Source organism: Peromyscus maniculatus, chromosome 6, assembly GCF_049852395.1.
Source record: "Peromyscus maniculatus bairdii isolate BWxNUB_F1_BW_parent chromosome 6, HU_Pman_BW_mat_3.1, whole genome shotgun sequence".
Classification (NCBI taxonomy): Eukaryota; Metazoa; Chordata; class Mammalia; order Rodentia; family Cricetidae; genus Peromyscus; species Peromyscus maniculatus.
Genome location: NC_134857.1, coordinates 46,093,663 through 46,121,109, shown reverse-complemented (window position 1 = coordinate 46,121,109; position 27,447 = coordinate 46,093,663). Strand labels below are relative to the sequence as shown.

The 27,447-nt window shown below is 41.4% G+C and overlaps 1 protein-coding gene across 1 annotated transcript; it reads right to left on the bottom strand.

Moving 5' to 3' along the window:
- Positions 1-284: 284 nt before the first annotated feature.
- Positions 285-25,824, bottom strand: LOC102913983 (vomeronasal type-2 receptor 1). Its single transcript, XM_006972619.3, has 6 exons — positions 25,317-25,824; positions 19,976-20,267; positions 16,946-17,818; positions 9,073-9,306; positions 2,869-2,992; positions 285-1,529 (listed from the first exon to the last, which is right to left on the bottom strand). Exons 1-6 carry the CDS (start codon positions 25,550-25,552, stop codon positions 547-549), a joined length of 2,742 nt encoding a protein of 913 aa, XP_006972681.3. The 5' UTR covers positions 25,553-25,824; the 3' UTR covers positions 285-546.
- Positions 25,825-27,447: the final 1,623 nt, after the last annotated feature.

The following is a 27,447-nucleotide window of genomic DNA, read 5'->3' as shown; positions in this document are numbered from 1 at the left end:
AGGGCACTGACTCCCTGGAACTATAGTTGTAAACAGTTGTGAGCCACCATGTTGGTGCTAGGAACTGAACCCAGGTCCTTTGGAAGAGCTGCTAGTGCTCTTAACAACCAAGCTATCTCCCCAACCATCAGAGCTGTAATTCTTAAAAATAGAACTATTTCAGGGAGGTATCAACAGGATGAGAAAAGATCTCTGTGTCCTGCTTATGTGTTTTTATTTCATTTAAACATCTAGGACAGATACTCATTATTAAAGAAAAATATTCATGAGCCATTTTACTACCATTTTTGATAAACTGTGTTTATTTATATCCTCTACTTTAAAATTCTAAATGGAATGGCTTCTTATTTCAACTTATTTCAATCACAAATGACATTATAATCCATGCTCAATGGCATGTCACAGAAAGAGATTTCATTCACCATGTTAACCTTACACTATCACAGCCACAAGAAAATAGTACCCCAGAGCATCAAGCAGCTGCTTCAGAAGCAACCTGAAAGGGAAGGTTGAACCAGGTCATCATATCACGTGGGACTCACAACTCTAATCATCCAGCACAGTCGACACTGCGGTGTTGTTAAGCTCGCTGCTCACAGAAGCTGAGGTCAGCTGGATGCTCCTGTCTACAGTGGGAATTCTCCCACCCACAGTTTCCTCAGTGTTCCTCTTTGGCCTCAGCAAGATAATGAAGCACTTGGGAAGAAATATGCATCCTAACAAGCCATAGCTGGATGCCAAAATGGCAAATATTTCCACGGCCACTTTGAATTTGCCTTTGGTGCTCAGGTAAGCAGGGACAAAAGAGATCCAGACAATGAAAAAGACCAGCATCCCGAAAGTGATGCATTTCCCTTCATAATAGTTATCTGGCAGCTGGCGAGCCACAAAGGTTGTAAGAAAACACAGTAAGGCCAGAAGGACATCAAACCCAAATATGGAGCACAGAAACTCTATAGAACCTTCATTGCATTCAAAGATGATCTTTACATTTTGAGGTTCAATGTTCTTGTACACCCTCGGAGGCTCCAACACCAAGTAAGCTGAGCATACACCAATCTCCCCTAAAACACAGGTCAGCACAATGAGTTTTCGAATAACAGGGTGCATGGATGTAAGCCGAGTTTTGGATACAGAAATCCTGTAGGCAAAAAAGAGTGAAATAGTCTTTCCAAGAATGGAAGACAGACAAAGGCAAAAGCCCAGTGCCAGAGTGGTCTGGCGGGCCATGCAGGACCAGTTGAGTGGCTTGCCTATGAAGAGCATGGATGAGAGCAGGGTGATGACCAGAGACATCTGAATGAGGAAGCTCAGCTCCCGGTCATTGGCCTTCACCAACGGAGTGTGCCTGTGGATCACATACACCACGATGACAGCCAAGACCACAAGTGCCCCAAAGATGGAGAGGATGACAAGGGTGAAGCCCAGGGCCTCCTCATAAGCGAGGAACTCCACCTCCTTTGGCACACACTTGTTCTTCTGTGCATTGGACCAGTCATCTTCCCCACATGGATCACATTCCCTTTGACCTATTGAGAAAGGGCAGAGAATTGACTGCAAGAAAAAGCCACTTGTCACTTTTAACTGTGAACAGCCCAGGACAGCTAAAGACTTGAGCAAGGTGTGTGTGTGTGTGTGTGTGTGTGTGTGTGTGTGTGTGTGTGTGTGTGTGTGTGTGATCTTAAAATTAGTAGTGGAAAATGGCCTTGGTGCCTACAAATGCTGTGAAAGCCTGAGAGTTGTTTTCAATTTTAGAAATTGAGCATTTCTTCCCAATCTCAGGCGTTCTTGAATTGGTCTTTTTCAGTGGTGTGCTCCTCTCTTTCTCCTCCATCTATCTATTGAGGAAAGAGGCATGTGTCCTTATCAACCCCAGAACTGCCCACCAATGAGAAAGTCATGGCTCCTGAGGTAAAACAATCAAAAGGACTGGGACACATCTGGTTAAACCCCTGGTGTTTTTAGTTCCCCAGTCAATATCTCCTCATGGAGGAGAATTGTGTGTGTGCCCATTCAAATGTCCCCAACTCCAGATGCTCATTTGAGTGAGTGGTGAGGATGAGGGTAAGAAGGAAAACAAACCACCAACCATGGTCCCTGAGGCTAAGAAGACTAAGTCTGTCTGGATGGAGGCTCTTAGAGGAAGCACTGGTGAACAGGAAAGGCTACTTGAGGTGAGGGTGTGTGGCAGATGAGGGGATGGGTCTACTCAGTGTTAATTTAAAGGTCCAGGTAAAGACTGGTATTCCCTGTCAGTCACTGACTCCTGGTCTGGACATCTCTGGATGGAATTCTGGGTGGAGACCGGGGACCTGGAGCCAGGGAGTTGTGCAGGTTACAGGATGCTTGTTTTCCATCACTGACCATTTTATCCTTCTTACATGGTTACTCTTAAGGGTCATGTGACAAAAGACAAGTGCATTTTTTGTTCCTTCAACAACAAAAAGTAGAAATATAAATAAACCTGCTCCAACACACTTCACAAAACCAAGCTGCCTAAGTCACCTCCAGAGCGCAGCAACTGAGCATGCTGTGGTAGGAGTTCACGCAGCAGCAGCTGCACAACGCATGTGTTCTCAGTGCTTAGAACCTTAAGACAAGTGGGTGACTGTTCTCAGACTATAATTAGTGTTGAGTATTTTAGAAACAAGCAGTTGGAAGATTTTATGAATTTATTCATATTTCACATTTTATATGTTTTTATCCTTTATCCACACTGCACAAGACAATCAATAATTTGATAGACGCTAATGATTTTTGCCATACATTACTTACATCTTTTATTTAAAAAATGTTTCCAAGGACCTTTTTGTCAATAAACGTTTAATCTAATTGCATTCCTACTAATGAAAGAGCGACCGTCTCTACCTGGTTTCTCTGACACATATCCATCAGCACATGGGATGCAATCAAAGCAGCAGATGGGCTGCCCCTGGCGAACTCCCTTCCGGGTCCCTGGAGGACACACGTCTGTGCAGACTGAGTGGGGAAGCTAGCAAAGACAAAGACAGTGGGTGTAACAACGCCTTGAAACTTTTCCTCTTGGGAAACTGAGAAAGTTCCCAATTGTATTTCCAGGGAGATGGGTGTCCTATTTATAGAGGAGATGAACCCAGGACAGTGAGTGAAGATATCAGTCAAAGCATGAGAATACGGGCAGTGTAGAAAGAACTTCTACTGAAGAACAGTCCTTTGATTGACTCTGGAAATGCTGAACTAACTCTAATGATTTCTTTGTCATCTTGGTGATCAAGACCAAACTAGTATCACATGATATGCTGCAGACGGGACAGTTGACTAAGTCTGTTCCCATTTTCCGAGAACTTAAAACTCCAATAATCATCCTGAAAAACCTGAAATATATTTCCTCTCAGCAAAATCATTTCAGCATAATATTAAAATTAAAGTTGTTTCCTAAATGGTAGGAAAAAATCAAAAGTTCAAGGGAGGAAATTGGAAAAGGCATAAAGAAATTAAAGAAGAAGGATAGTCCAAGAATATTTTCTTGCTAAGTTGGGTTAGAAATTTTATAGCAAACACAGGCCTCCTTCCATATCATGTATCTTACAAAGAATGTTACACTTTGAAATACAGAATAAGAGTGATATTGGCAGATAAATTCATATCTTAATCTGAGGATAGAAGGATGTTTCCTTTTTACTTAATTTTTTCATGGGGTATATTTTGATGGTGTTTTACCTCCTTTCTCAGATCTTTCCCTCCTCCCTACCCACCTAACCTCATGTTCTTTCTCTCTCTCCCTTTTTTAAGAAAGAAGAAAAAAGTTAAAATCAAAACCAACAAAAATAAATAAGACAGAATAAATTCCAAAACAAAGCCCCTCCCCTAACACACACACACACACACACACACACACACACACACACACACACACACACACCTCTTGTGTTGGTCAGCCACCACTTCTGGGCATGGGACCTGCCCTGATGTGTGGTTGATAGACCCAGTGACACTCCTTTGGAGAAAATTGGTTTTCCTCTCTCCAGTGCATATCAACTGCAAATAACACTTAGGTAAGGGATGGACATGATACTCACTCCCCTCTCTCAGGGCTGGGTCCCATCTGCCTTGAATCTGTACAGTTCCTATGCATGGTGCCTCAGTCTCTGTGAGTTTATATATACATGAGACATGTTGTGTCTGAAAGTCATTCCTTGGAGTCATCCACCACCTCTGGCTCTTCAAATCTGTTCAGCTCCTCTTCTGCACAGATCCCTGTTGGCCAAAGGGATCTAACGGACCCCTCAAACACCACAGGCTATTGCCAAGGCTATTGGCTGCTCTCCATAACCTGAGAGTAAGGCCCTATTGCTGAAGACACCACTTAAGCTACCAAACACAGTAAAGTCGAGCTGATGCCCGACTAGAAGCTTTGCCCCTACTGACTTGCATTCATGGTGCTGGAAAGTAATCGGCATGCTACTGGAGAAGAAAAGTAATCATCAATATCATCTAACTACAAACCCTATCACCTATAGCATCAACTCCCTACAAAATATACTAATGCAAGAGTGGCACAAATGTTGTAAGAATAACTAACCACATGTAAAATTAAATTAAATTATAAAATAAAAAAAACTAACCACTTTTTGATTAGATTTAAGGCTGTCTCCATGAGATGGACCTCATAACTAATACTGCTGAAGTGGCATGAACCTGGGACTACATAGATCATGAGCCTAAGAGAAAACCTACTACCATTATTCTGTTTAAAGAACATAGCAAAACAACATGACTCCTGATGATGACACGCTGCTGTACTCATAGGTCTGTGTCTCTCTCAGCATCATCAGAGAAGCTTCCTCCCAACTAACACAGAGACCCATAACTGGACAATGTGCAAAGAGTGAGAGACTTTGGAACACTCCGTCCTAAATGAGATGTCTCCATCAAACCCTTTCACTTGAGGCTCTAGGATCAGTTTCTTAAAGGGCAGATAAAATACTCTCTCTGAAAGAGTAATACTTAAATGTAATCTCAGAACTTGGGAGGCTAAGGAGGGAGGTTCATGAATTTGAAGCTAGTCTTAGCTAATAGTAAGATCATGTCTCAGAAAACAAAAGAAGATGTAAACCTATGAGGCTTTCCATCCTTAAGATATAAACATATATGACTGGTGCTATTAGCAAATGCTCATTAAGTTAGTGTTGAATTGCATTTGAAGCACTCCATTATACAAATATAATACCAATTTTAATAGAGAAGAAAAATAAGATGACTATACTCTACTGAAACCTTATTAAAAATAGAAATACACTATTATACTTTTATTAGTTTTCTTTCAAATAGAGTAGAATAGGAACCTGCAAACCTTGTATGGGCAAACATTTTCCTTTTTCATGAAAATAGTATACTGGACACCTAGCTCAAGGAGCATGAAAAGCAAGTGTCAAGATTCATCTCTAAAGTACTTCACCTTCCAGCAGTGAGCTCAGCACCACAGATGCTTAAGCTTAAGGCAGCTCTGTCCTTTCTGCAGTTATAGAAGGGTCACATTTCTGTGTTGGCCTACATGGTATCTGGCTACCTGTGGCAATTGAGCCCTTGATATAGCTAATGCAACTAAAGAATTTTTTTCCTTATTTTTTCCACTTTATTTAATTTTGATTTATTTACTTTTTGTGTGCAATTCTGAGATGAAACTTAAGGCCTCAAGCATTCTAGGCAAGCAGTCTACCAGCCCTGTTGTAATTAATGTACATTCGAAAAGTTAACTGAAGTTAGGGACTACTGAGTTGGACAAAACAGCTCTTGAACAAAGACACAATGCAGGGACTGGTGGCACACGCCTTTAATCCTAGCTCTCAGGAGGCAGAGGCTGACAGATCTCTGTGAGTCTGAGGCTAGTCTGGTCTACAGAGTGAGTTCCAGGCAAGCCAGGTTACACAGTAACACCCTGCCTCAAAAATACCAAAAAATTAAAAAGAGGAAAGGAAAGGAGGGAAGGAGAGAGGAAGGAACAGAGGGAGGGAGGGGAGAAGGAAAGAAGGAAATGAAGAGGATAGTTCTGTTTTCCCCATGTAGCACACACTGATATGCTATTTTGATTTCCAGCCATAACATATCCAAGTACTGCTTAAGGATGCACCAAGAAAAGAGAGAGTAGGGTGTAAGAAGAGGTGTGTGTGCAGTTTTGCGAATATGTGTAAATCTACATGTATATTGCTAGGCATAGAAATCTTAGAGCAAGTACTGAGAGATGAAAAAGATCCTATCTATGTGAGGCACAGGGTAGGAGCTCAAACCCTTATTTGGGGATGTCAGACTTCGGGGCAAGAGGAAAGTTCAAGTGGGAGGGTGGGAAACTCCTCCCAGACTCTCATTCAGAAAGCTTCCAAAGCAGCAGTTCCCTCTGGCCCCAGTGACATCACTTTCATCTTTCTGTGATTTTTTTTTCCAGTCTTCCATCCTGAGATTCACATGGAAGATTTAAATTGTCTGTGTTACCGAGTCACTTGTACACTTCTACAAGTCACTACATAGGAAACACTAAGTTATATTGCCGAAACGCTACTGTGCAACTTCCCCCCAATTCCTATCTCATTAAAGACAAAAGGTTGAGTACATGATCCATGATGAAAATGCTGAAAGTCAGTGATGGGTGTTCAGCCATTGAAGGGTCACGGATCAGCCTCCCCCTACTCAAGGCTCAGGAAACATCCCGAAGAGGTAGGCAGAAAGACCCTAAGAGCCAAAGGGTGGAGAAGATGGGAGGAGTGCCAGAAAGTGCTGTCCTCTGGACGTGACATGGCTGTCCCATGCATAAATTCACAGCTGGTGTGGCTGTCTACAAAAGGTCATGTCGATCAAAGTTCCAGCGTGGATAGGGGATGAGCTCCCAAGGTTCCACCCCTAGCTGAAGAGTTATTAACAGTTGATGGCTGCTGTGCTGGAGAGTCACTTTACTTTGGGGATGTGGTCCATGCACCAGCAGATGGCCCCACACCCATGCACATGTGGTCAGCACTAATTGGATTCAGGAGCTCCTAATAATAAAGTAATTTATGAAGAGGACATGCATTTGTGAGAGGGATGGGTTGGTAAGTCCCAGGGCGAAGTAGAGGGAGGAAGCGGGGGAAAGGATAAAAAAAAAAAATCAAATATTTTCTATACATGTATGAAATTTTGAAAGAATAAATTTAAAATATTATTTTATGTCCACCCTAAAAAGATATTTTTTGAAGACAAAAATTGTGTGGGTAAGGTTCTGGAGAAATGAGAACACTGTACACAGCCGCAGGGAATGTGTGTTGGTACAGGCACTGATGAAAACAGTATGGCTGGATGTCAGAAACTTAAAATAAAACTACCATGTGATTCAACAATCTCAATATTGGCTATATATCCAAAGGAAAATAAATCAGTGTTCCTAATATTTGCACTCACATGTCATTACAGCACTATCCACAGTAGATAAAAAACTACTTCTGTTCATGAACTGATGAGTGAATAAATAAAATGTAGTACAGAAACACAACTGAATATTATTCAGTCGTAGCAAAAGAATTAAATCTTGACATTTGCCACAACATAGACAGCATTGGAGTTTACATAGTAAGGGGAGTAAGTCACACTCAGAAAGGTAAGTACTCTCTGATTCATGCATACATGAAGTCTAAAATGAGATCTCATTAGAGATCAGGATCCTAGCATAGTGATTGTCAGTGGCTGGACAGACTTCCCAGAAAGAGCAGAATCAAGAAAGGCTCGTCAGTGGGTACCAAGTTACCATTAGATAAAAGTAGGAAGTCTGGTGTGCACTTGCATAGTAAGATGACTCTGGTTGTGTTTACACTTCTAAAAGTGAGGACTTTAAATCCTGTCATCATAAAGAAACGATGAGCATCTGAGAAGATAGAGATAGCTAACCCAAATATTACAGACTATGTATATGCATGGAAACATCACAGAGTAGCTCATAAATAAGTAAAACTTTTATGTTCTTATGTATCCTTTTAAAAATAGACTTAATTTTAAAACAGAAATGTAAGTTTGTTCAGCAGATATAAAATTCAAAGAAATGAAAAGGGTTGACTTTACGTGAAAGAAATAACAAAACAATGTTTCTGGGTTTAAGATAGAAGTAACAAGGTGTTAAAGAATATATTCCAGGGGCTGGAGAGATGGCTCAGAGGTTAAGAGCACTGACTGCTCTTCCAGAGGTCCTGAGTTCAGTTCCCAGCAACCACATGGCGGTTCATAACCACCTGTATTGAGATCTTCTGGCCTTCAGGGACATGTGCAGGCAGAGCACTGTATACATAATAAATAAGTAAATAAATCTTTAAAAAAAAAAAAAGAAAGAAAGAAAAAGAAAAGAAGAATATATTCCAAAGAAACTAATAAGAACTATTGAGCAAAGGGCAGCAAAATAACCCAGAACAGAAATGAGATAAAGAAAAAGCCACTGAGAGAGTGGATGGGGTGAAAGTAAACACAGAAGAGGGTTAGGGATACAGCTTTGGTGAAATGCTTGTCAAGCACAAAGTCCTGAGTTCAAATCCCAAACACCCAGATTAAAGCTGGCATGATAGAATACATCTGTAACCCCAAAACTGAAGAGAGAACCAGGCAAATCACTAGTGCTCATTGGCCAGCCAGCCTACCTAAATAGGCAAGTCCCAAGTTCAGTGAGAGACCCCATTTCAAAAAATTCAACATGAAGAATGACTGAGGAAGACCCCAACATCGGCCTCTGGTTTCCACACACATGTACACATACATACAAGCACAGGCACACATACATGTGTATCACACACGTACATGCACACCCTTCACCACAATATAGACAGAAAAAGGAAATAAAACACAAAAGTGGTCAAAATAACTATGGTCAAAGTGCTTGAAAAGATAACATACTGAAATTAATGTTTAATACTAAAATCCAAGAAAATATTCCAAAATTTAAAAATCTGAATTTTCATATATTTTAAAATGTGTTGTACCAAGGAAAACTGATTTTCAATTAGAATAATTTCTAAGTGTTTTACATTTCATTGATATCCTTAAAATATATAAATATAAATAAAATAATCTATCAGTGCAACTAACCTTTGATGACTCAGTGTTCCAAAATATTGAAGAATTATTTGGAATAATGAGCTCAAACTTAGTAGTACTTTTGAAGTTGAATTTCCCAACTGGTACAAAGGAAATTTCTCCATTATCATCTAATTGCCAATTTAGGATATCATAATGTCCATTGAACACGTCTCCATTTTCATCCAGAACCATCCGTTTTCCATCATGCATTTCAAATGAAATCTCCTTCATATAGTACATTAGCTAGAAAGCAACACAGAGGGGGAAAAAGAGAGAAGAAAAGAATTTGTAAAACTCCAATTGTCTAGAAAATAGTTTTATAAAGAAAATCATTTCAAAATCATATTTAATTTATGAAATTGTAGTGCTTCCTCTTGGTCTCTCTACTTTTTTTTTTTTTTTTTTTTTTTTTAATTAGCTACGACAACCTCTAGCCACAAGTCCAAAATCAAACTTGAAGATTTCACTCCGAACTTCCTGAGAAGATGGCGGGGTAGACGCTGCCGATTGTAAACTAGTGAAAGTCAGAATAAAGGTGTGGGAGGGGGGGGCGGGGGGGGGGGATGGACTCAACACCAAAACGAAAAGAAAGGGGGGACTTCAGAAATCCAGAGAGGAAATGAAAGAATACATGAAAAGTGCAAAGAAAAGAAAAAACAGGAAACCAAACACAGCTTGCACCATGAAGTCACCTTGCGTGGCAGGAGGAAGCTACCTCCGAAGGGACGAGGACAGATGAGAGGCACAGAGTCCTACCCTCAGGACCACGCTGTAGCTTTCATCCCTCCAGCAGACTGGCTAGTGGTGGAGGAAAAGCCCATTTTGTCACTCTATGTGTCTGAGAGGCTAGCACCTGAGGGGTGCCTATTGTTCCAGAGGGGACCTATTGTTCAAATGGAGCTACCTTGGGAGCCTAAGATTAGGGAACAACCACACATCAGGAAGCCTCAACTTGGCCTGTCACAGCTCCTGAGTAAGGAGAAGGATAAAGGAGTCAGTTGTGTAGAGCAGGGTAGCTGAGGCTGACAAGAGTGTGTAGCAGGAGCCTCCGCATTGGCTAGGAAGTGCATGGGGAGGGAATAGCCCCAGCCTAGGTCAACAACAGATTTTAGCAGGTGAGACTGACCCTGGAGTTTGACAGCTCTCAGGCTGAGGCCAGGAGGTCTATCAAACTCTGGAGCCCCCTGTTTCTTCTCTTGGGCTGTGGGACTGAAGTTCCAGGGGTATGTATGATGCCAGAAGGGCGACTGAGGGGTTCTAGTTCTTGAAGGTGTGAACACAGACCCTGCATCAGCCTCAGTTGTATACATAGGACACACCTCAGTTAAACCATAAGCCACCCTAGAGAACATAATCCAGGAAGTCTCCTGGGAGAAGGGGAGGAGGGAGAGGGGGGGGGTGCAGAGAGCCTCCCCCAGCCCATGGATCGCAAAGCTAGGCAGAGGTACCTGTAAGTGAAGAAGGAATGTTAGTGAGGTAAAGACAGCTCGGATGGGTGCAAGACACTTGTCCAGTACTGACCACAACAGCATAACCATAGGAAAGATAAGCCCACAAATTCAAGTGACACCTTTGCCCTGTGCATACTGCTGGAAGTCTCTAAAACTCTAGAAGAAGAAACATTCTCTCTCTCTCTCTCTCTCTCTCTCTCTCTCTCTCTCTCTCTCTCTCTCTCTCTCTCTCTCTCTCTCTCTCTCCCCCTCCCTCCCTCCCTCCTTTTTCCTCCCTCTTTTCTATATCTTTTTCTCCTCTCTCTCTTTCTTTCTCTCTCCTCTCTCTCCTTCTCTATGTATTCTCTCTTGATTTTTTTCCTATTTACTATATTTTTATCACTTTTGTTACTTTATTGTATTATTTAAACTTTTTGTATTTCTAGTTGTTATTCTCCTTAATAATGTATTAAATGTTTTCCTTATTGGGACTGTTTTTTGTTGTTGTTTTAATTTTTTCATTGGTGTCCTTCTCTGTATCTGTACATGTTTTTTGCTTAGTTGGGTGGCTACTTGTTATCATTTTTTCTGCTTTTTCCAACCCCCTCTACATTTAATATTTTCCACTTTAACTTACTGCTTTTTAAATATTTTTACTTTGTGATTTTTATGCCCCTCCTCCTCCTCTCCTCCTCCTCCTCCTCCTTCTCCTCCTTCTTTTTGACAGGGTTACTCTGTGTAGTTTTGGTGCCTGTCCTGGATCTCACTCTTTAGACCAGACTGGCCTCGAACTTACAGAGATCTGCCTGGCTCTGCCTCCCTAGTGCTAGGATTCAAGGTGTGCACCACCACCACCTGGTTTATGCCCATTCTTACATTTATTTGCTGTTGTTTTTGAAGTTTTTCATTAATGGGTTTTGTTGTTTTCTTTTTTCATTTCTTTGATTTTTTTCAAATCTCTTCCTTGTTTCTCTTTCCCTCCATATATCTTTCTTCACCCTTTGTTTTCTTTTCTTCCTCTATTATTTTCCCTCTATTTCTCCATTTTCTCTGCCTATTTCTTGTATCTCATCCATTTACAATTTCTACATCTGCCCTAAATATTACTTTTAGCTTATAGCATATTCCTTAGTAGTTTTTCCATTTTTAGTTTTATGGTCAATGATGGTGGATTGCCGGGCTCCATGAGATGCCATGCACATTTCTATACCTTTCATGAGTTTATTTTATTGCTGTTACAACAGTTTGAATTCTCCTCACTGAGTGGTATTGAGGATTGAGGCTTTAGCAGTAGCCCGGTCAATGAAAGGATTCTGAAATAAAACCAGAAGAGACATTCAAACCACAACACACAAACACAGGACCTTGGAGGGGTTTGTGGGGAGTGGTAAGGAATGCTGACTTCCTGACTTAAAATAGCACTCTTGAACTCCCAGCAGCTCATATTACCTGCACAAGATCTGCACAAAGCTAGACCAACCCCTATCCTGAAAGGAAGAGAAACTCATTTGGCCCTAATTCTTCCTAGTGATGTATAGACAGTTGATGGTTGCTAGGGAGAAAGAGGTTTATTTATTCTTCAGTAGTCCCCACTGGTTAAATATAAATGTTTCTGTGAACAAACTCTCACTTATCCTACAAACAGCCCTAATGAAACTCATTGGGTCTCACACACACACACACACACACACACACACACACACACACACACACAATCAAAGTAAAGACATGGGGAGAGAGGGTCAAGGGAAGATAATCAGGTCAATATGATTGTACATGTATGAAAATGTCAAAATGAAATATATTATATGTAATTAGCATAACAGTAACTAGATCTGTTTAATTAATTCAAATAAATAAAATGGGAGTCATACAGTAACTTGAATTAAGAGGAAAAAAGACATTTGCCAGGCAGTGGTGGCACTCAGGAAGCAAAGGCAAATGAATCTCTGAGTTCAAGGCCAGCCTGGACCAGGACGGCTAGGGAGAAACAGAAACCTTGTCTTAAAAAACAAAAAACCAAAGGGGAAAAAAAAGAAAAGAAAAGAAATTAATGGGGAAACTTCATTCACATTAGCTTTAAGAAAAACACCTAGGAATAAACCTAACCAAAGAAGTAAAATACCTCAACAATAAATACTTAAGACACCAAAGACAGGCATGATGGCACACACCTTTAATCCCAGCACTCGGGAGGCAGAGGTAGGCGGATCTCGGAGTTCAAGGACAGCCTGATCTACAGAGGAAGTTCCAGGACAGCCAGAGGTACACAGAGAAACCCTGTTGAGCTCTTTTCACAGACACCAGAGTTCCTTATGATCCATTTCCAAAGCTTTTCTAGTCAATCCTAAGGGAGTCCTCAGACCCTTTTCTTTTACAGCCTGACCAACATAGTGAAGTATGTCAGAGGAAGATTAGAAAGTAGAGTTCATTCACCTATCTCCATGCAAGGGACTCAAATACCTATTAGTTCTTGTGAATACCTTCACCAGATGGATGGAGTCATTCCCCACAAAAATCAAAAAGGGCCTCAGAGATAATCATCATCCTTATAGAATACATTATCCCTCACTTTAGTCTCCTCTGGTCTCCAAAGACAGATAATCACCCAGCTTTCATTTCTAATATCATTCTCAAAATTAAGTATTATCTCTATGTATCCTGACATCCTCATCTTTGGGGTTTTTTGTTGGTTGATTTTGCTTTGTTTGAGACAGGGTCTCACTGTGTAGTCCTGGCTTGTCTACAACTTGCTATATAGACCAGGTTGGCCTGGAACTCACAGAGATCAACCTGCCTCTGCCTCCCAATTACTGAGATTAAAGGCTTGAACCACCATAGCTGACATTCTCTGTCTTCCAGGAAAGTAGAAAGAGCCAGTTGAACTCTTGGGAGAGATCTTACTAAACTTGCACTCAAGATCACATTCTTGGCCCCAGTCTTCTCCTAGTTGTACTGTAATGATCCTGTATTACTCTACAGGATCTACCTCAACAGCCTACAGTAGTCTACAGCCTACCTCAACCTCACTTAAGCCCTTCCTCCAGTCAGACCTCCTGCTAGACCCAGAATTCACTATCTTTTTTTAGTATTTTATACCTTTCAGATAAATAATCAAGACTGTCACTGAAGGCCAGGACAAGAATAGCCTCAAGTGTGACTTCACTTTTTCAGGATCACCTCCTTACATTAGGTTAGGAGACTAGGTCTATCTTAAAATCATCCTGCATGATACATGACCACTCAAAGCCATGAGAATGGGACCTTATCAAATCTTCCCTCCATCTTAAGCTACAAGGGCTGTCACTGTGGATTCATCTGTCTAGAGCTAAGACTGTTCCACACCCAGAAGCTCAGACAACCTATTTATCTGAGTCTCTTGGAGAGCTCTGTCTCCTCTTCTGGCAAGACCTAGGTGAAACTCATCCACAGATACCCTAATACCTCTGTGAGTAGCTAAGATACTCCCTCATCTCACTGAGCTTTATGATATAATTTTACAAACTTTGTCTCTCTCTTAATTATTCAGTGTCTTAATAAACAAGACCCAACTGAGTTTGTTATTTTGTCTTTTTTTTTTCAGAGCTGAGGACTAAACCCAGGACCTTGCACTTGCTAGGCAAGCGCTCTACCACTGAGCTAAATCCCCAACCCCACCCCAACCCCCACCCCCGGCAACTGAGTTTGAAGAGTTCATTTTAGACCCGTTTGTTCAGAGGGGTCTTCTAGATTATCTCTGGACAGAGGTAATCACTTACATTTAGTTAAAATATGTTTCTACTTCTATAAGAAAGCCAAATATGGCGTAGTACCATATCAGGGACCTGCCCATTGTCTTTTTACCCATATACATCCTATTAAGGAACTGACCCCACCACCAGAAAGGCACACATGCACAATAATAATAACAGCAAAATGTAAAGAATAATTGTCAATGAATGCTAAAAACCAGTGGGCAAAAGTGTAATGAAAAGCTATACATTTTCAGGGCCTCAAAATATTGCCCAACAAGATAATTATTACTTCCCAAGGGAAATACAGCAACTTTATAGAGAAAAAATGGGGATCCTACTGTAATTAAATTATCAAAGTTAATAATATTAGCAATAATTAGAGATGCTTACATAATGTGCCTTCCTTTTTTTTCTGTTTTTTGAGATGAGACTATGTAACCCAGGCTGGTCACTATGTTCCTGAGGATAGCTTTGAACTTCTGATGTTCCTGCCTTCAATTCCTAAGTGCTAAAATAATAAGTGTGCACCAAGTACCATATTTTTATGTGGTCTAGGGGACCAAAGCCAGGACTTTGTGCATGCTAGAAAAGCACTATCAAACTGAGCTGTATCTCCAACCCATGATATGCCTTCTGATAGAAGGAATTTGAAAAGACACAATATTGCTTTTGTGTTACTTGTGCTAAAAATGCATAAACTCAACCAAATCATAAAATATTAGACAAAGCCAAATTGAAGCCACTCTAAAACGATCTGACCAATCCTGATCAGATTATCAAGTTCATAAAAAAAGGAAAGGGAAAAAGTACCACAGACGGAGTAAGACTAAGACTGAGTAGTAAGATTGAAAGCAGGAGGCAAACGATTGAAAATGCAAGTCAAAGAGAAATCCCAGCCACTGCAACCTCTGCTGTATTGAATGGGAGTTATATAAGGGTAAAGTGAGGATGATCCATCAAGGAAAAAGTAACAAGTTAGAGATCGTATTAGTTAGGGTTTACTATTGCTGGAAAGAAACACCATGACCATAGCAATTCTTATACAGAAAACATTTCATTGATGGTAGCTCCCTTACAGTTTCAGAGGTTCAGTGCTGTGGGACAGTCTGTATGTCAAATTGCTCTGATTGGTCAATAAATAAAACACTGATTGGCCAGTGGCCAGGCAGGAAATAGGTGGGACAAGGAGAGAGGAGAATTGTGGGAAGCAGAAGGCTGAGGCGGAGAGACACTGCAGCCGCCGCCATGACCAGCAGCATGTGAAGACGCCGGTAAGCCACCAGCCCCGTGGCAAGGTATAGATTTATGGAAATGGATTAATTTAAGATATAAAAACAGTTAGCAAGAAGCCTGCCACGGCCATACAGTTTGTAAGCAATATCAGTCTCTGTGTTTACTTGGTTGGGTCTGAGCGGCTGTGGGACTGGCGGGTGACAAAGATTTGTCCTGACTGTGGGCAAGGCAGGAAAACTCTAGCTACAGTTCAGTCTATTAAGATCATGAAGGAGAACATGGCAGTGTGCAGGCAGACACGGTGCTAGAGCTAAGAGTCCTACATCTTGACTCAGAGGCCACAGGAAGTCGACTGACTGTCACACCGAGTAAAACTTGAGAGAAAGACCTCAAAGCCCACCCCACAGTAGCACACTTCCAACACAAGGTGTGGCCAGATTAAAGGTGTGCCCTCTAGTCTCAAGGTCTGGATTAAAGGCATGTGTCATCCAGCCTCCTCCAACAAGACCACACTTCCTCCAACAAGGCCACACCTCCTAATAGTACCACTCCCTATGAGCTTATGGGGGTCAGATACATTCAAACTACCACAGAGATGCTAACTGGATCTCCCGCAGGGCTGATAGAACCAGGGCAGGGATGCTCAAGTTCTGTATTTCCAGGTAAGGGGAGGATCGTGGATGAGACCGCACAGGCTACTCTGAGCCAACATGAATTGCTTAACATGAGACCAAAAATGGGAGGCACAGAAATGAGTCTCCCAGGTAATGCCCCAGAATCTTCTACAGTTCTCACACTACAGGAAGACTCCATAGTCCAGCTCCTTTCAAGCTAGATAAGACCACATGACTAAAATATGCTATGTGAGTGTAAGAAGAATTGTATATAATTTCCAGAAATGGTCTTCAGTCCCCTTTTCCTTCTTGTTTCAAATGTGAGCATCGTGTCTTGAACACAAGTAATCATCCTAGATGACAAAGTGAAGCCACACATTGTAGACAGAAATGGCAAACTAGAAGAAACTGGAGTCTCTAAGCCATTCATTTAGTCCTAGAAGGTTTACCTTTAACTTTTATTTATGTTAAAGAAAACCAGCTTATCTAGTAAAATAAAAAAAATCCTTTTGTGGAGGACATGGATTCCATTTAAATAAGCCTAACAATTCTGTTAATAAATGGGGATTTAAAACACACCTCCAGCTGGGCTGTAGAGGCGCATGCCTTTAATTCCAGGACTTGGGAGGCAGAGGCAGGTGGATCTCTGTGAATTTAAGGCCAGCTTGATCTACAAAGTGAGTTCCAGGACAGCCAGAGCTGTTACAGAAAAACCCAGTCTCAGAAGAAAAAAAACAAACACATCCAAGCCAAACAGGCAAACCATTTCTTTAAGTGGTCATGCAAGGAAATGAGACCATCAAAGGTAAAGAACTTTAACATCAGGAATACTCATGAATGGCACGCTACATCACGAAGGAAAACAACTTACCTGCCATAATTCAAAGGTAGGTATATATGCACAAGTATTATTTGGAGAATATGGCCCGCGTCCTTCTTGACATCTGCTGAGACGATCCAAGGCATAAGCTATAGCATATACAGCTTGTTTGACATTGTTCGTGATTCTGAGCTGAGATATATCCAGATAGGTATTTTTCAGGTCTTCCAGCCTCTCCTCTCCAGTGCAGAGCTGATCAGACATGTCATACAGTCTGTCTTCTTTGCCAGTCATGTTCACTCTGTGGTCCACATTGTAAGGCACACTGCTGTTGGGCCAGGTACAGTTAAAAGCAGTTTGCCAGAATTCAATGGTCAAGACATCATTTGGATCCTTGCTAGGGTGTATATCATAAAGAAATTCTTTTAGTCCTGGTATAACGGCTCTTGGGACTGCAAATCCAATACTTCCTCCAAAATATGGAAAGTACTCAGGCTTTGCAATGAGGGCTGAGGTAATCCAGGCTTCGCTGGCTATCCATGTCCTGTCTGTTATGTTGTGATGAATCATTTCCAGTACAAAGGGGCTGAGGTCAATGTCAGAGGTATAAAGCACAACGACTCTGGCCGTGGAACCCTTTACTGCATCAACAGCTTTTTTCATTTTCTCATTGGAGTAGACTTTGGGAATGGTTTCAGAGAAAGCAACACAGAGGTTAGCAGTCTCCATTTCTTCCTTAAAAGTTTTTACTCCATATTTTCCATAATCGTCATCAGCTGCAATAGCGCCTACCCAGACCCAACCAAAGTGTTTGATAAGATTCACCATGGCCTCAGACTGGATCTTATCACTGGGTATTACACGAAGATAAGATGGAAACTGGAATTTGTCACTAAGAATTGAGCAGGAAGAAGTATAGCCCACCTACAGTAGAAAATATTTATAGTTATTAGGAAGCCAGAGCCAAATCTTAAACGACAGCCTCGGAATAGTCTGTGAGGGGAGGAGCTGAATAGTTCTCTCATTTTCCTCACATTTTTCTATGAAAAATGACTACTCCTACTCAATGAGTCGGGGCTGCTGATGGAAGTTGTTGGTCTATGCTGTCAACCCCAAGGGGGGGGTGGTTAGGGCAACCTATTATTGATAAAATTCAATGCAGTGTTTTTCATGAATGGCACTGACAGTGAGGTCATTTGCTTTTTCCTGTATCCTCCCTGGAGGTATGGTACCTCCCCTGAGTCACGACATCCAGACTGTTCATCAACTTCAGTATCTCATGCACAAGGATGATGGAATGGGTCCACTCCCCCTCTATTTGGTAGCACCGGTTTCTCTTGCTTACACTGTGTCACTTCTCCACCACCCCAGTTAGTTTTGTTCTTTTCTTCCCTTTTTTTATTTTTCTCTTTATTTATTTCATTCTGCCAGGACTTCTGCGGCAGTAAATGCTAAGTCTTATACTGACAAAAGCAGTACAAACCTTAGGTCTAAGGGAGCATTTTCTCCAACACAGTCCCTTGACACTCTCACTTTATAGGCCAGTGACTACACGCAGGAAGACACCCTTTTTGTCATGTTGTCAGTAGCCCTTGTATGTATTTCCCATCTCTAGGGACTTGATCGTGGAACTGAGGTCACCATGTGTTGGTGACCATTTTTGTGCATTTCTGTAACTCAACGCTCCACATCACTCATTCTCCTTATCATTTTACTAATGCATCGCTTCTGGTAGGGTCTTGTATATCCCAGTTCCACAGCTCCAGAACTGTCAATTCCTTCAGGAAGTCAATCTACTCAATGTTCTCTTTCCTCAGCCTTTCGTTTCATTCTTGATCATTCTCCATCCTCTAACATTTACATCACAGAAGCTATCTACTGGAAAGAACATTTTTAAGAAGCAAGGACAGAACTGAGGGGATGGATCCGTGGGTCGGGTGCTTGCCATACAAGCCTGATGACCTGAGTTCAATTCCCAAATTCCAGGTTAAAAAAGTGGGTGCAGTGGCACACATGTGTCATCTCAGCACTTCTATAGCAAGATGGGAGGCAGAGAAAGGAGAATTCACCATAAGCTTGCAGGACACTTAGCCTCGAGTAGACTCGACAGCAGCAGTAACAAGAGAAACCCTGCCTCGACTGAGTGGAAGGCAAGAAATGACTCTCCAAAGTTGTCCTCTAACCTCCACACTTATGCATGGCAGTCATGTGTGCGTATGCTTGCTCGTGTGCAAGAACCTGTAAAGTTGTTTCAGCTTTTGGTAGTGTCTCAAAAGGATATCCGTTTGGTGAAATTCCCAGACCCATTTTAGATTGTGTAATGATTTAGGCCATGATTAATAAGCATCAACAGAGACAAAAACCAAAACATGTGCCTTATTCCAGCTATGGATCAACCCACAGTACTAAAGGAGCATGGTGACTAGTGAGAAGTTAATATTCTCTGCATCACAACTCCATCGGTGCCAGCAGGATGCTCTGGGTAGAGTAATCTCAAATCACCTCTAAGGAAGTCTCAGTTCTCATGGCTGAGGCTTGCTTAAACAGGGTCACTTGGAACTCTGTCATACCCATTCTAGGATGTCTTTGTAACTTTGTAACAATTTCTACACGCTATTTGTATTTCTTTAAATATTTTTGTTTGTTTTTTTTAATGTGCATTGGTGTTTTGCCTGCATGTATGTCTGTGTGAGGGTGTAAGGTCCCCTGTAACTGGAGGTATGGACAGACAGGTTGGAGTTGCCATGTGGGTGTTGGGAATTGAATCTAGGTCCTCTGGAAGAACAGCCAGTGCTCTTAACCACTGGGCTATCTCTCCAGCTCTGTGTACCACCATTTTTAAGTGCATGTTCTTGCATGAGCTTATGTGCACTGCATGCGTGCAGCAGCCCATGATGGCCTAAAGAAGGCTTCAGATCCCCTAAAACTGGAGTTCCAGATGGTTGTGAACCACCATGAGTCTTGGGGACTGAATCTAGGTCCTCTGCAAGAATGGCAAGTGCTCTTAACCTCTTAGCCATCTCTCCAGGCCCCGTTTCTATTTCTTTACAAGTAAGTATTCAGCACAGTATTTTGAAATACCTGAGGCAAGTAATACAACCCCAGAATTCTTGAAGCTGCAACTGACAAGGACGATCCCCCTGATCCAACCAGTGCTGCCAGAATTGATCCAGTGCTGTTTCTAAAATTGGGCTTGAATTCCTCCTGCCCCGTCAGAAACACCAAAGCCGACTCCATTGCTTTGGTGATGGTATAGCAGGAATCAAAGATCTGATAGCCCAGAGTGTGGTTGGGCAAAATATCTTTCCTCTCATTAATCTCCTTGATGGTGTGGATCATGGTTTTCATCCAGCGGAAACCCCGGAAGTTAAATCTGGAAAGGAAAAGCTTTTGTGAGGCACTGGACACTGGGAGTGGGAGTAGGTGAGAGGGTGGGCAGTGGGACGCTTTTCTAGGAAGGAGCTTCAGTTGTGTGATTACAGCTTTTTGCTAAAGCAGCAGCAGGTACCTCAGTCGTCAGCTAGCCTGACATTACAATCTTAAAATATTCAAATGAATCATATTCACTATTGATTAGTAATCTTGGGAAGCAAACTTTTGGATTTTTCTTGCCCTATACATATATATATATCGTTTATATGTTATGATTTCCTCAAGTGGCCAATTATCTCTTAGTCATAAAAATATTGTTCTAGTCAGAATTCTCTTCACCAACAGTCCTTCCTTTTCCCTTCTCATTGGAAGTTGTAGCTGAAAGTTTTTCTGTGTCCCATCTGGACTGCAGTCGGGACAAATTTCTCACCCACAGTCCCACAGCTTTATTATAAAATAATCACACAAAGGCTTAATATTAATTATAACTGCTTGGCCATTTGCTCAGGTTTATTACTGACTAGCTCTTACACTTAAATTAACCCATAATTCTTATCTATGTTTAGCCACATGGCTTGGTACCTTTTTTCAGTTCTGCCTTCACATCTTGCTTCCTATGTGTCTGGCTGGTGACTCATGACCCAGCCTCCCTCTTCCCAGAATTCTCCTTGTCTGCTTATCCCACCTATACTTCCTGCCTGGCTATTGGCCAATCAGCATTTTACTTATCAAACAATCAGAGCAACATATTTTCACAGCATACAGAAAGACATCACCCATCAGGGAGTCCCTAGGGCCATATGATTCCCCTTAGCTTGACCTAGGTTCTTCTAAACATTAATAATAATTATAAAAATCACTAAAATACATTAAGAGCAGTCAGAAGAACAGATTGGTGCCTAGCCCAACTGTTATCAGAGAGGCTTCATCCAGCAACTGATGGAAACAGATGCAGCCAAATATTAGGCAGACCTCAGGGAATTCTGTGAAAGAGGGGGAAGAAGAATTATAGGAGCAGTGAGGTCAAGGCCCCACAAGAAAAACCCACAGAGTCAACTAACCTGGGTTCATAGGGGCTCACAGAAACTGAACCAACAATCAGGCTCATGGGACTGACCTAGGCCCTCTGCATACACATTACAGTGTGTAGCTTTGTCTTCTTGTGGGATTCCTAACAGTGAAGTAGGGCCTGTCTCTGACTCTGTTGCCGGCTTTTGGGACCCTACTTCTATTGAGTCCAGCCTTAATAGGAGAGGAGGTGCCTCGTCGTACTACAGATTGAAATCCCATGGCTGGCTGATATCCATGGGAGGCCTGCATTTTTCTGAAGAGGGAAAGGAAACTGTGGTCAGGATGTAAAAACAAACAAACAAACAAACAAAAAAGAAAAGAAAAGAAATTCTTTTTATACAATTTACTAAAATACATTAAGACTCTTAAAGGAGTACAGAAAAGCATTACAAAAATTATGTGTAATACAACTCCAACTGCATAATCTTTCTGAGATTTTTATTTTTAATACTGAAGGATATTGATTGGTTCTCACATATAAACACAAATATGATACATCATCCTTTTCATTCTCTAGCCATTAAAATGGATATTGCAGCTCAATGCTACATTTTTTTCAATTCCTCTTATATATGTCAACTAACTCTTCTATTTTCTTCTTTCTCTCTTCAATGTGAAAGCATATTTTAACTTACTAAAGGCAAGTGCTGCAACATGGCTTTATGCATTAAATTTTCTGTAGATATCTAACTTTGTCTTCTGTTCAGTAATTTTTTAGTTAAATACTGAACAACAGGAAACTAGAGAGATGGCTCAGCATTTAAGAGCACTGTTGCTTTTTCAGAGGATCAAGGTTAAATTCCCAGCACCCACATGAAGGTATGCAACCATCCATAACTCTAGTTCTCAAGGATCTGATGTCCAACTCTGGCCTCCACAGGCTCCAAGAGTGTACCTGGTGTACATAGATACATGCAGGCAAAACATGCACACATAAAAAAAATTAAATCTAATAATTAAAAAAATCAACATCAAATAACACTTTTGGAACACTGGAATTTTCTTCCACGTCACTTTGATTGAATTATCATATAGGAGGTCGTTCTTTGGTGTCTCAAGACAGTATACCACAACAGTGAAAGAATAAGCACAACACTTTCTGGGTAGGAAACAGAGACACAGTCAAACAGTAACAACACAAGATGGTGAAAGGAGCCATCTGAGTAGATGATGCTCAAAGGGACACCCAGCCCTGGAGGATCTCACGGGCGTGCTGAGGCTTAAACGATGACACAGAAAGAGAAGGGAACTTCAAACAGAAGGAGCAGTCTGAGTCAAGGCTCTTCGCCAGGGGAACACAGTAGTTAGTGTCAAGGAATGGGAAGACTGGTATGATTAGAGGAGAGAGCTCAGTTGGAGCGGCGTGGGTAAGGAGAGAAGAGGACACACAGTGCTGTTTCCAGATTAACAACAGTGATATCATCAAACTTTTGAAATAAATGTAGCAGTATTGTTTTTAAGTAAGATTAAAAATTCACTTCAAGAGCTAGAAAAACATTTGCCTGCTTTGAACCAGTAACTTGAGCTCTTGAGAAGTTAACTGAAAAAAAAAAAAAAAAAAAAAAACTCTAACAAAGAAAGCTATCTACTCCCAAAGGGCAGTACAGAGTTGTTGTTTTTTTTTAACATTATTTATTTTATTGGTGTTTTGCTAGCATGTATATCTGTACACAAGGGTTGGGTCCCCTGGAACTAGAGTTACAGATGGTTGTGAGCTCTTATATGGGTGCTGGGAATTGAATCTGGGTCCTCTGGAAAAGCAGCCAGTGCTCTTAACTAATGAACCATCGCTCCAACCCACAGAGATTATTATAGTACTGGAAAACTAGAACAAACTAATGTGACCACTGATGGAACCTCAACTGTATGAGAATATTTCCCATCATTACAAAACAATGATCCAAGAAACGATACAGCAGTGAGAAAACAGTTGTGGGTGAAACAGGCAGTGTGAACACTTTCTATAATTAAAGCTGCGTGTGAGGTATTTTAAGGATTACCAGGGAAATCATTTTAAATCATTGCAGGATAATTACTAAAAAGATGGGATTTATGATAAATTTTCCTCCATTCATTAATTTTTCTTATGAGATTCACAATATTTCATTATATCTAAATCTTCCTTTTATGATCATCAAACAAAGCTTAAATATGCCTTTCTTTTCTCCATTTCATTATTTTCCTCTGTTCTGAGCAACGTTTTTCAAAACAATACAAAGTCTTCCTGTTTTGTATACTTTTAACAGATGGACAACTAAAATGAGTATTGTGTTGAAGTTGTTTATTGCAGAAGGAAACGTCTCCAAACCCCAAGTTGGAGTTCTGAATCAGTTAGTTAAAGTTTATGATTCAAAAAATAAAATGAATATTGTTTAGTTTGACCCTGGATTATGAACACTACACAGACCACTGGAAGAATAATAAGAGGCTTTGAGAACACTGGGGTTGGAACTATTGACAGACACTGGTGGAAAATAATCCTAAAGATCTAATTTTAAAGAAATGTAGTTTTTTTTTAACATTATAAGACCAAGATGTAGCCACTCAAATCCTAATTTCAATGATTACACAAATCCCAAAATAACCCTCGTCAGGGAATTATTTTAAATAGGACAGATCTCTGCTGTTTCCACTATGCTGTAATAACACATTATTTTTGGGAGGGAAATTCATATTTTAAAATCTGTCTATTATCTTTACCATCCAACATTGCTGGGAGAGAAACCTTCAGAATTTCCAATGAAGGGTGGGGAACAAGTTAAATAATTCCATTTATAAAATATCAGTGGGTTAAATTATGGTGAACTCTAAGTTTTCATTTCAATTATTGGGGATTAAAGAAGTAAAAACTCCTGTGATAAATAAAACTTGACTCTACAGTAATCTATTTGTAAGTAAAATCCCATGTCTTCTTCCTCCATTCCCTTTTGTGGACAGCAGTCCCAGGCTTGAGGAAGGCAAGAATTGAAACCTTTGTATTTTCTGAAGACATAGAGATGGTTATTATCTTTCACACAATGACATCTCAAATATGGAGCATGAAACATTTCAAAGGAAAGAAGTTGTGATCAGTAAAGATGTGAAGTTGTCAGAAACTGCTAAATGTTTACAGTATACATTGACAACTTTTATGGCCATGAAGTGTCATGGAAATGCCTAGTGGTAAAAGTCCAGCTAAAACTATGTTTGTGTTACAGTTACAAATATTTAAGTCCCCCCTTATATTATATAAGGGTGGGGCAAGAAACAATACAGAAAAAATGAAAAATTGCTTTCTGATAACAATAAGTTGTTGGTAATTTGCTTTGCTTTCTTCAATTTGTGGCATTCTTTTCATACTAAAGTGGTTTTGTGTGTGTGTGTGTGTGTGTGTGTGTGTGTGTGTGTGTACGTATGTGTGTGAGTGTATTATGTACAGATAGTTGTCCTATCCGTGCTTTGAATTTCTCACAACTGATTATTGGCAAATTCTAGTATCAGGCATGGATCTTATTTCCTGAGGCGGCAACTTGGAGGTGCAAACACTAAGAGCAAAAGCTTCCAGCAGGGGAGGAGGTCTTGCTCGGATAAATCAGTGCTCCCCTGCAATGTGCTGCTCTTAAAAAGAGTTTTAGTCTTTGCTAATTAACAGTAAATCGCAGTGCTACATAATTCTGCATCTGTGCTTCTCAGACCTCAGTGTGCACATGAATCAACAGGCATCTTCTCAAAGCACAAGCTCTCTCATTCTTCAAGTCTGGGATGCAGCCCCTAACTCTACATAACTAATAAGCTCTTGCATGCATGCATGCGTGCTTGCGTGCATGCATGCATGCATGCTGCTGCTACTGCTTGCTACTGCTGCTGCACCACAGAGCACTCTGTGAGAAACAACCATTCTGTATAGCATCAAGAGTCCAGCTGGATACCCAAACCCCATGATTATCACTCCTTCCCCACCACCTGAATTGACAAAAAAGAAGACTAAACAATGGCTTACCCTTCACATATAGGTGATACTGGCTCCAGAATAGATTCATCTACTGGGATGGTCCTGGAATGAATAGGAAACAGTCCTGCAATAATAAGTGAATGGTTTTTGGCATCTACATATCCAGTCAAATTAAACTTGCCCATCAACCTGCATTGTAGTTCCTCCTCTTGGTTTTGAGCACCAAATTCAGCCCATAAAAATGCAAGAAATCCTAGAGCCAAGCATATCTTTCTGCTGGCCATGTTAATAGGGTGTCTAAAGAAACTGACTAGTGTGGAAATCACACACGTTTTAGTGAAGCATCTTGATTGAGCACTAGAGTGTATGTGTCCCAGTGGACTCGGCTTGCCACTACTTGCTATATAATTTTCTTGTCTCAATCACAGGCGTTGCAATCACTTGCAATTTGTGGATCTGGACTGGGAGCTGAGTAACCCTTGGAGAAGAAGCTTCTGAAAACCCCCTTATGCTTTGTAATAATAAATGACTGGAATATTCTGAGTTTGAGTCATTTTGTTTTGTAGAAACTGTCCCTCTCTTTCCCAGCACTGTTGGCTTCATCAGTTCTCACTGCAGTCAATTCGGGGCGGGGCGGGGGGGTCTTCTCTGTGCCAAAGATGAGAAGAAAGCATCCTGCTTCATCATAAAGTACCCAAAGTGTGACAGTAGTATCATTACCCCACTGATGACTAGGAAGCTAACAAAGTACCTTAGAAAAAACCTGTACGGCCCAGATGTATTTAATGAACTTCTTTCATCCATGCCATTTCCTTTCCCCTTTAATACCACGTGCAGCACTATTCTCAAGACCCACTCTAAAGATTGAGGCTCATAGCTCTGGTTTCTCCTAAAAAAAAAATATCTCTCCCCTATCCCTCCATCCTCTCTCTCTCTCCCCCCTTTCTCTTCCTCTCCCCTCTCCCTTCCCATGTCTATTCACCCACACATATCCATTCTGCTGCTGAGCCACACCTCTAGTCCATCTGCTTCCTTTCTTACCAGGCCCAGCTCAGAGACAAACCTCTCTTATAAGATCAGTTTATCCTTTTTCTTAGTCCTCCCCAGTTGCCCTCTCATCCCTGTTTCAAACATCTCTCCTTCAAGTACAAAATTCACAATAGTTTCAGACAGGAGCCCAGCCAAAGTATTAGATACTGAAAACAGTGTAGACCTTTTTCTCATGCAACGTTTTTCCAAAGCACTTTCCTCATAGATGCGAGAGAAACCCACACAAACTTGATGTACACTGGAAATGAATATAGCTTTAATTGCCATCCTAAGACACAGAGCAAGCAAAAGGTGCACAATAAGGAGATTTTGAGTCATAAATGGTCTAGTTACATGACGGAATGCACAGCCTTTTAGGTCACGTTCTTAAGAACAAAAGTATAACCCCTCACCAGCTGCAGCACTCAGAAGAACGGGCCCCGCACCCCGCCTGGGCAGCACTGTAGACAGGGATGTGGGTGAGCCAGCCCTGAGGGTATGAGGAACAGAGCTGGTATCACTTCCCTCATTTTCCATGTGGTGGTGAGGGTGAGGGAAAGATGCCCTCCCCCTTGCCCTGTCACCTGTGATGGGCAAAGGAGCTGAACCACTTCCTTACCAGTTGCAGCACTCAAGAAAGTAGGCCCTGCACCTCGCCTGGGCAGCAGAATAGAACTGATCCTATTGGGTACCAGTGAATCAGCCGGACAAAGCAAGCAGGGGAGATCCGGCCCAGTCCCTCATCTGCCATATGATTGTGTGGGTGGACGAGAGATGCCCTCCCTACTCCCCCTCATGCCTCCACCCTCCCACCCCTCACCCCTCACCACCTAGAGCAGGTTGGGAAAGCTGGCCCTGAGGTCATAAGAGCGGGAAAGCTGTCCCTGCCCCTCACCAGCTGCAGCACTCGGGAAAGTGGCCCCTACACCTCCCCTGGGCAACACAGTAGAACTGGCCCTGATGATGCAGATGTGGGAGAGCCAGCCCTGAGGGTGTGAAGGCAGAGGAGGCCCTGCCCCTTGCTCATTACTTCAAGGGGTGATAACATTATATGTGTATAATGTTAACACATGTGAAAGTACAGTCTAGATTTCTAGAATTTCTCAGGAGATTATAACTCTCTTTCATCTGTTTATTTCCATCTTAGAGT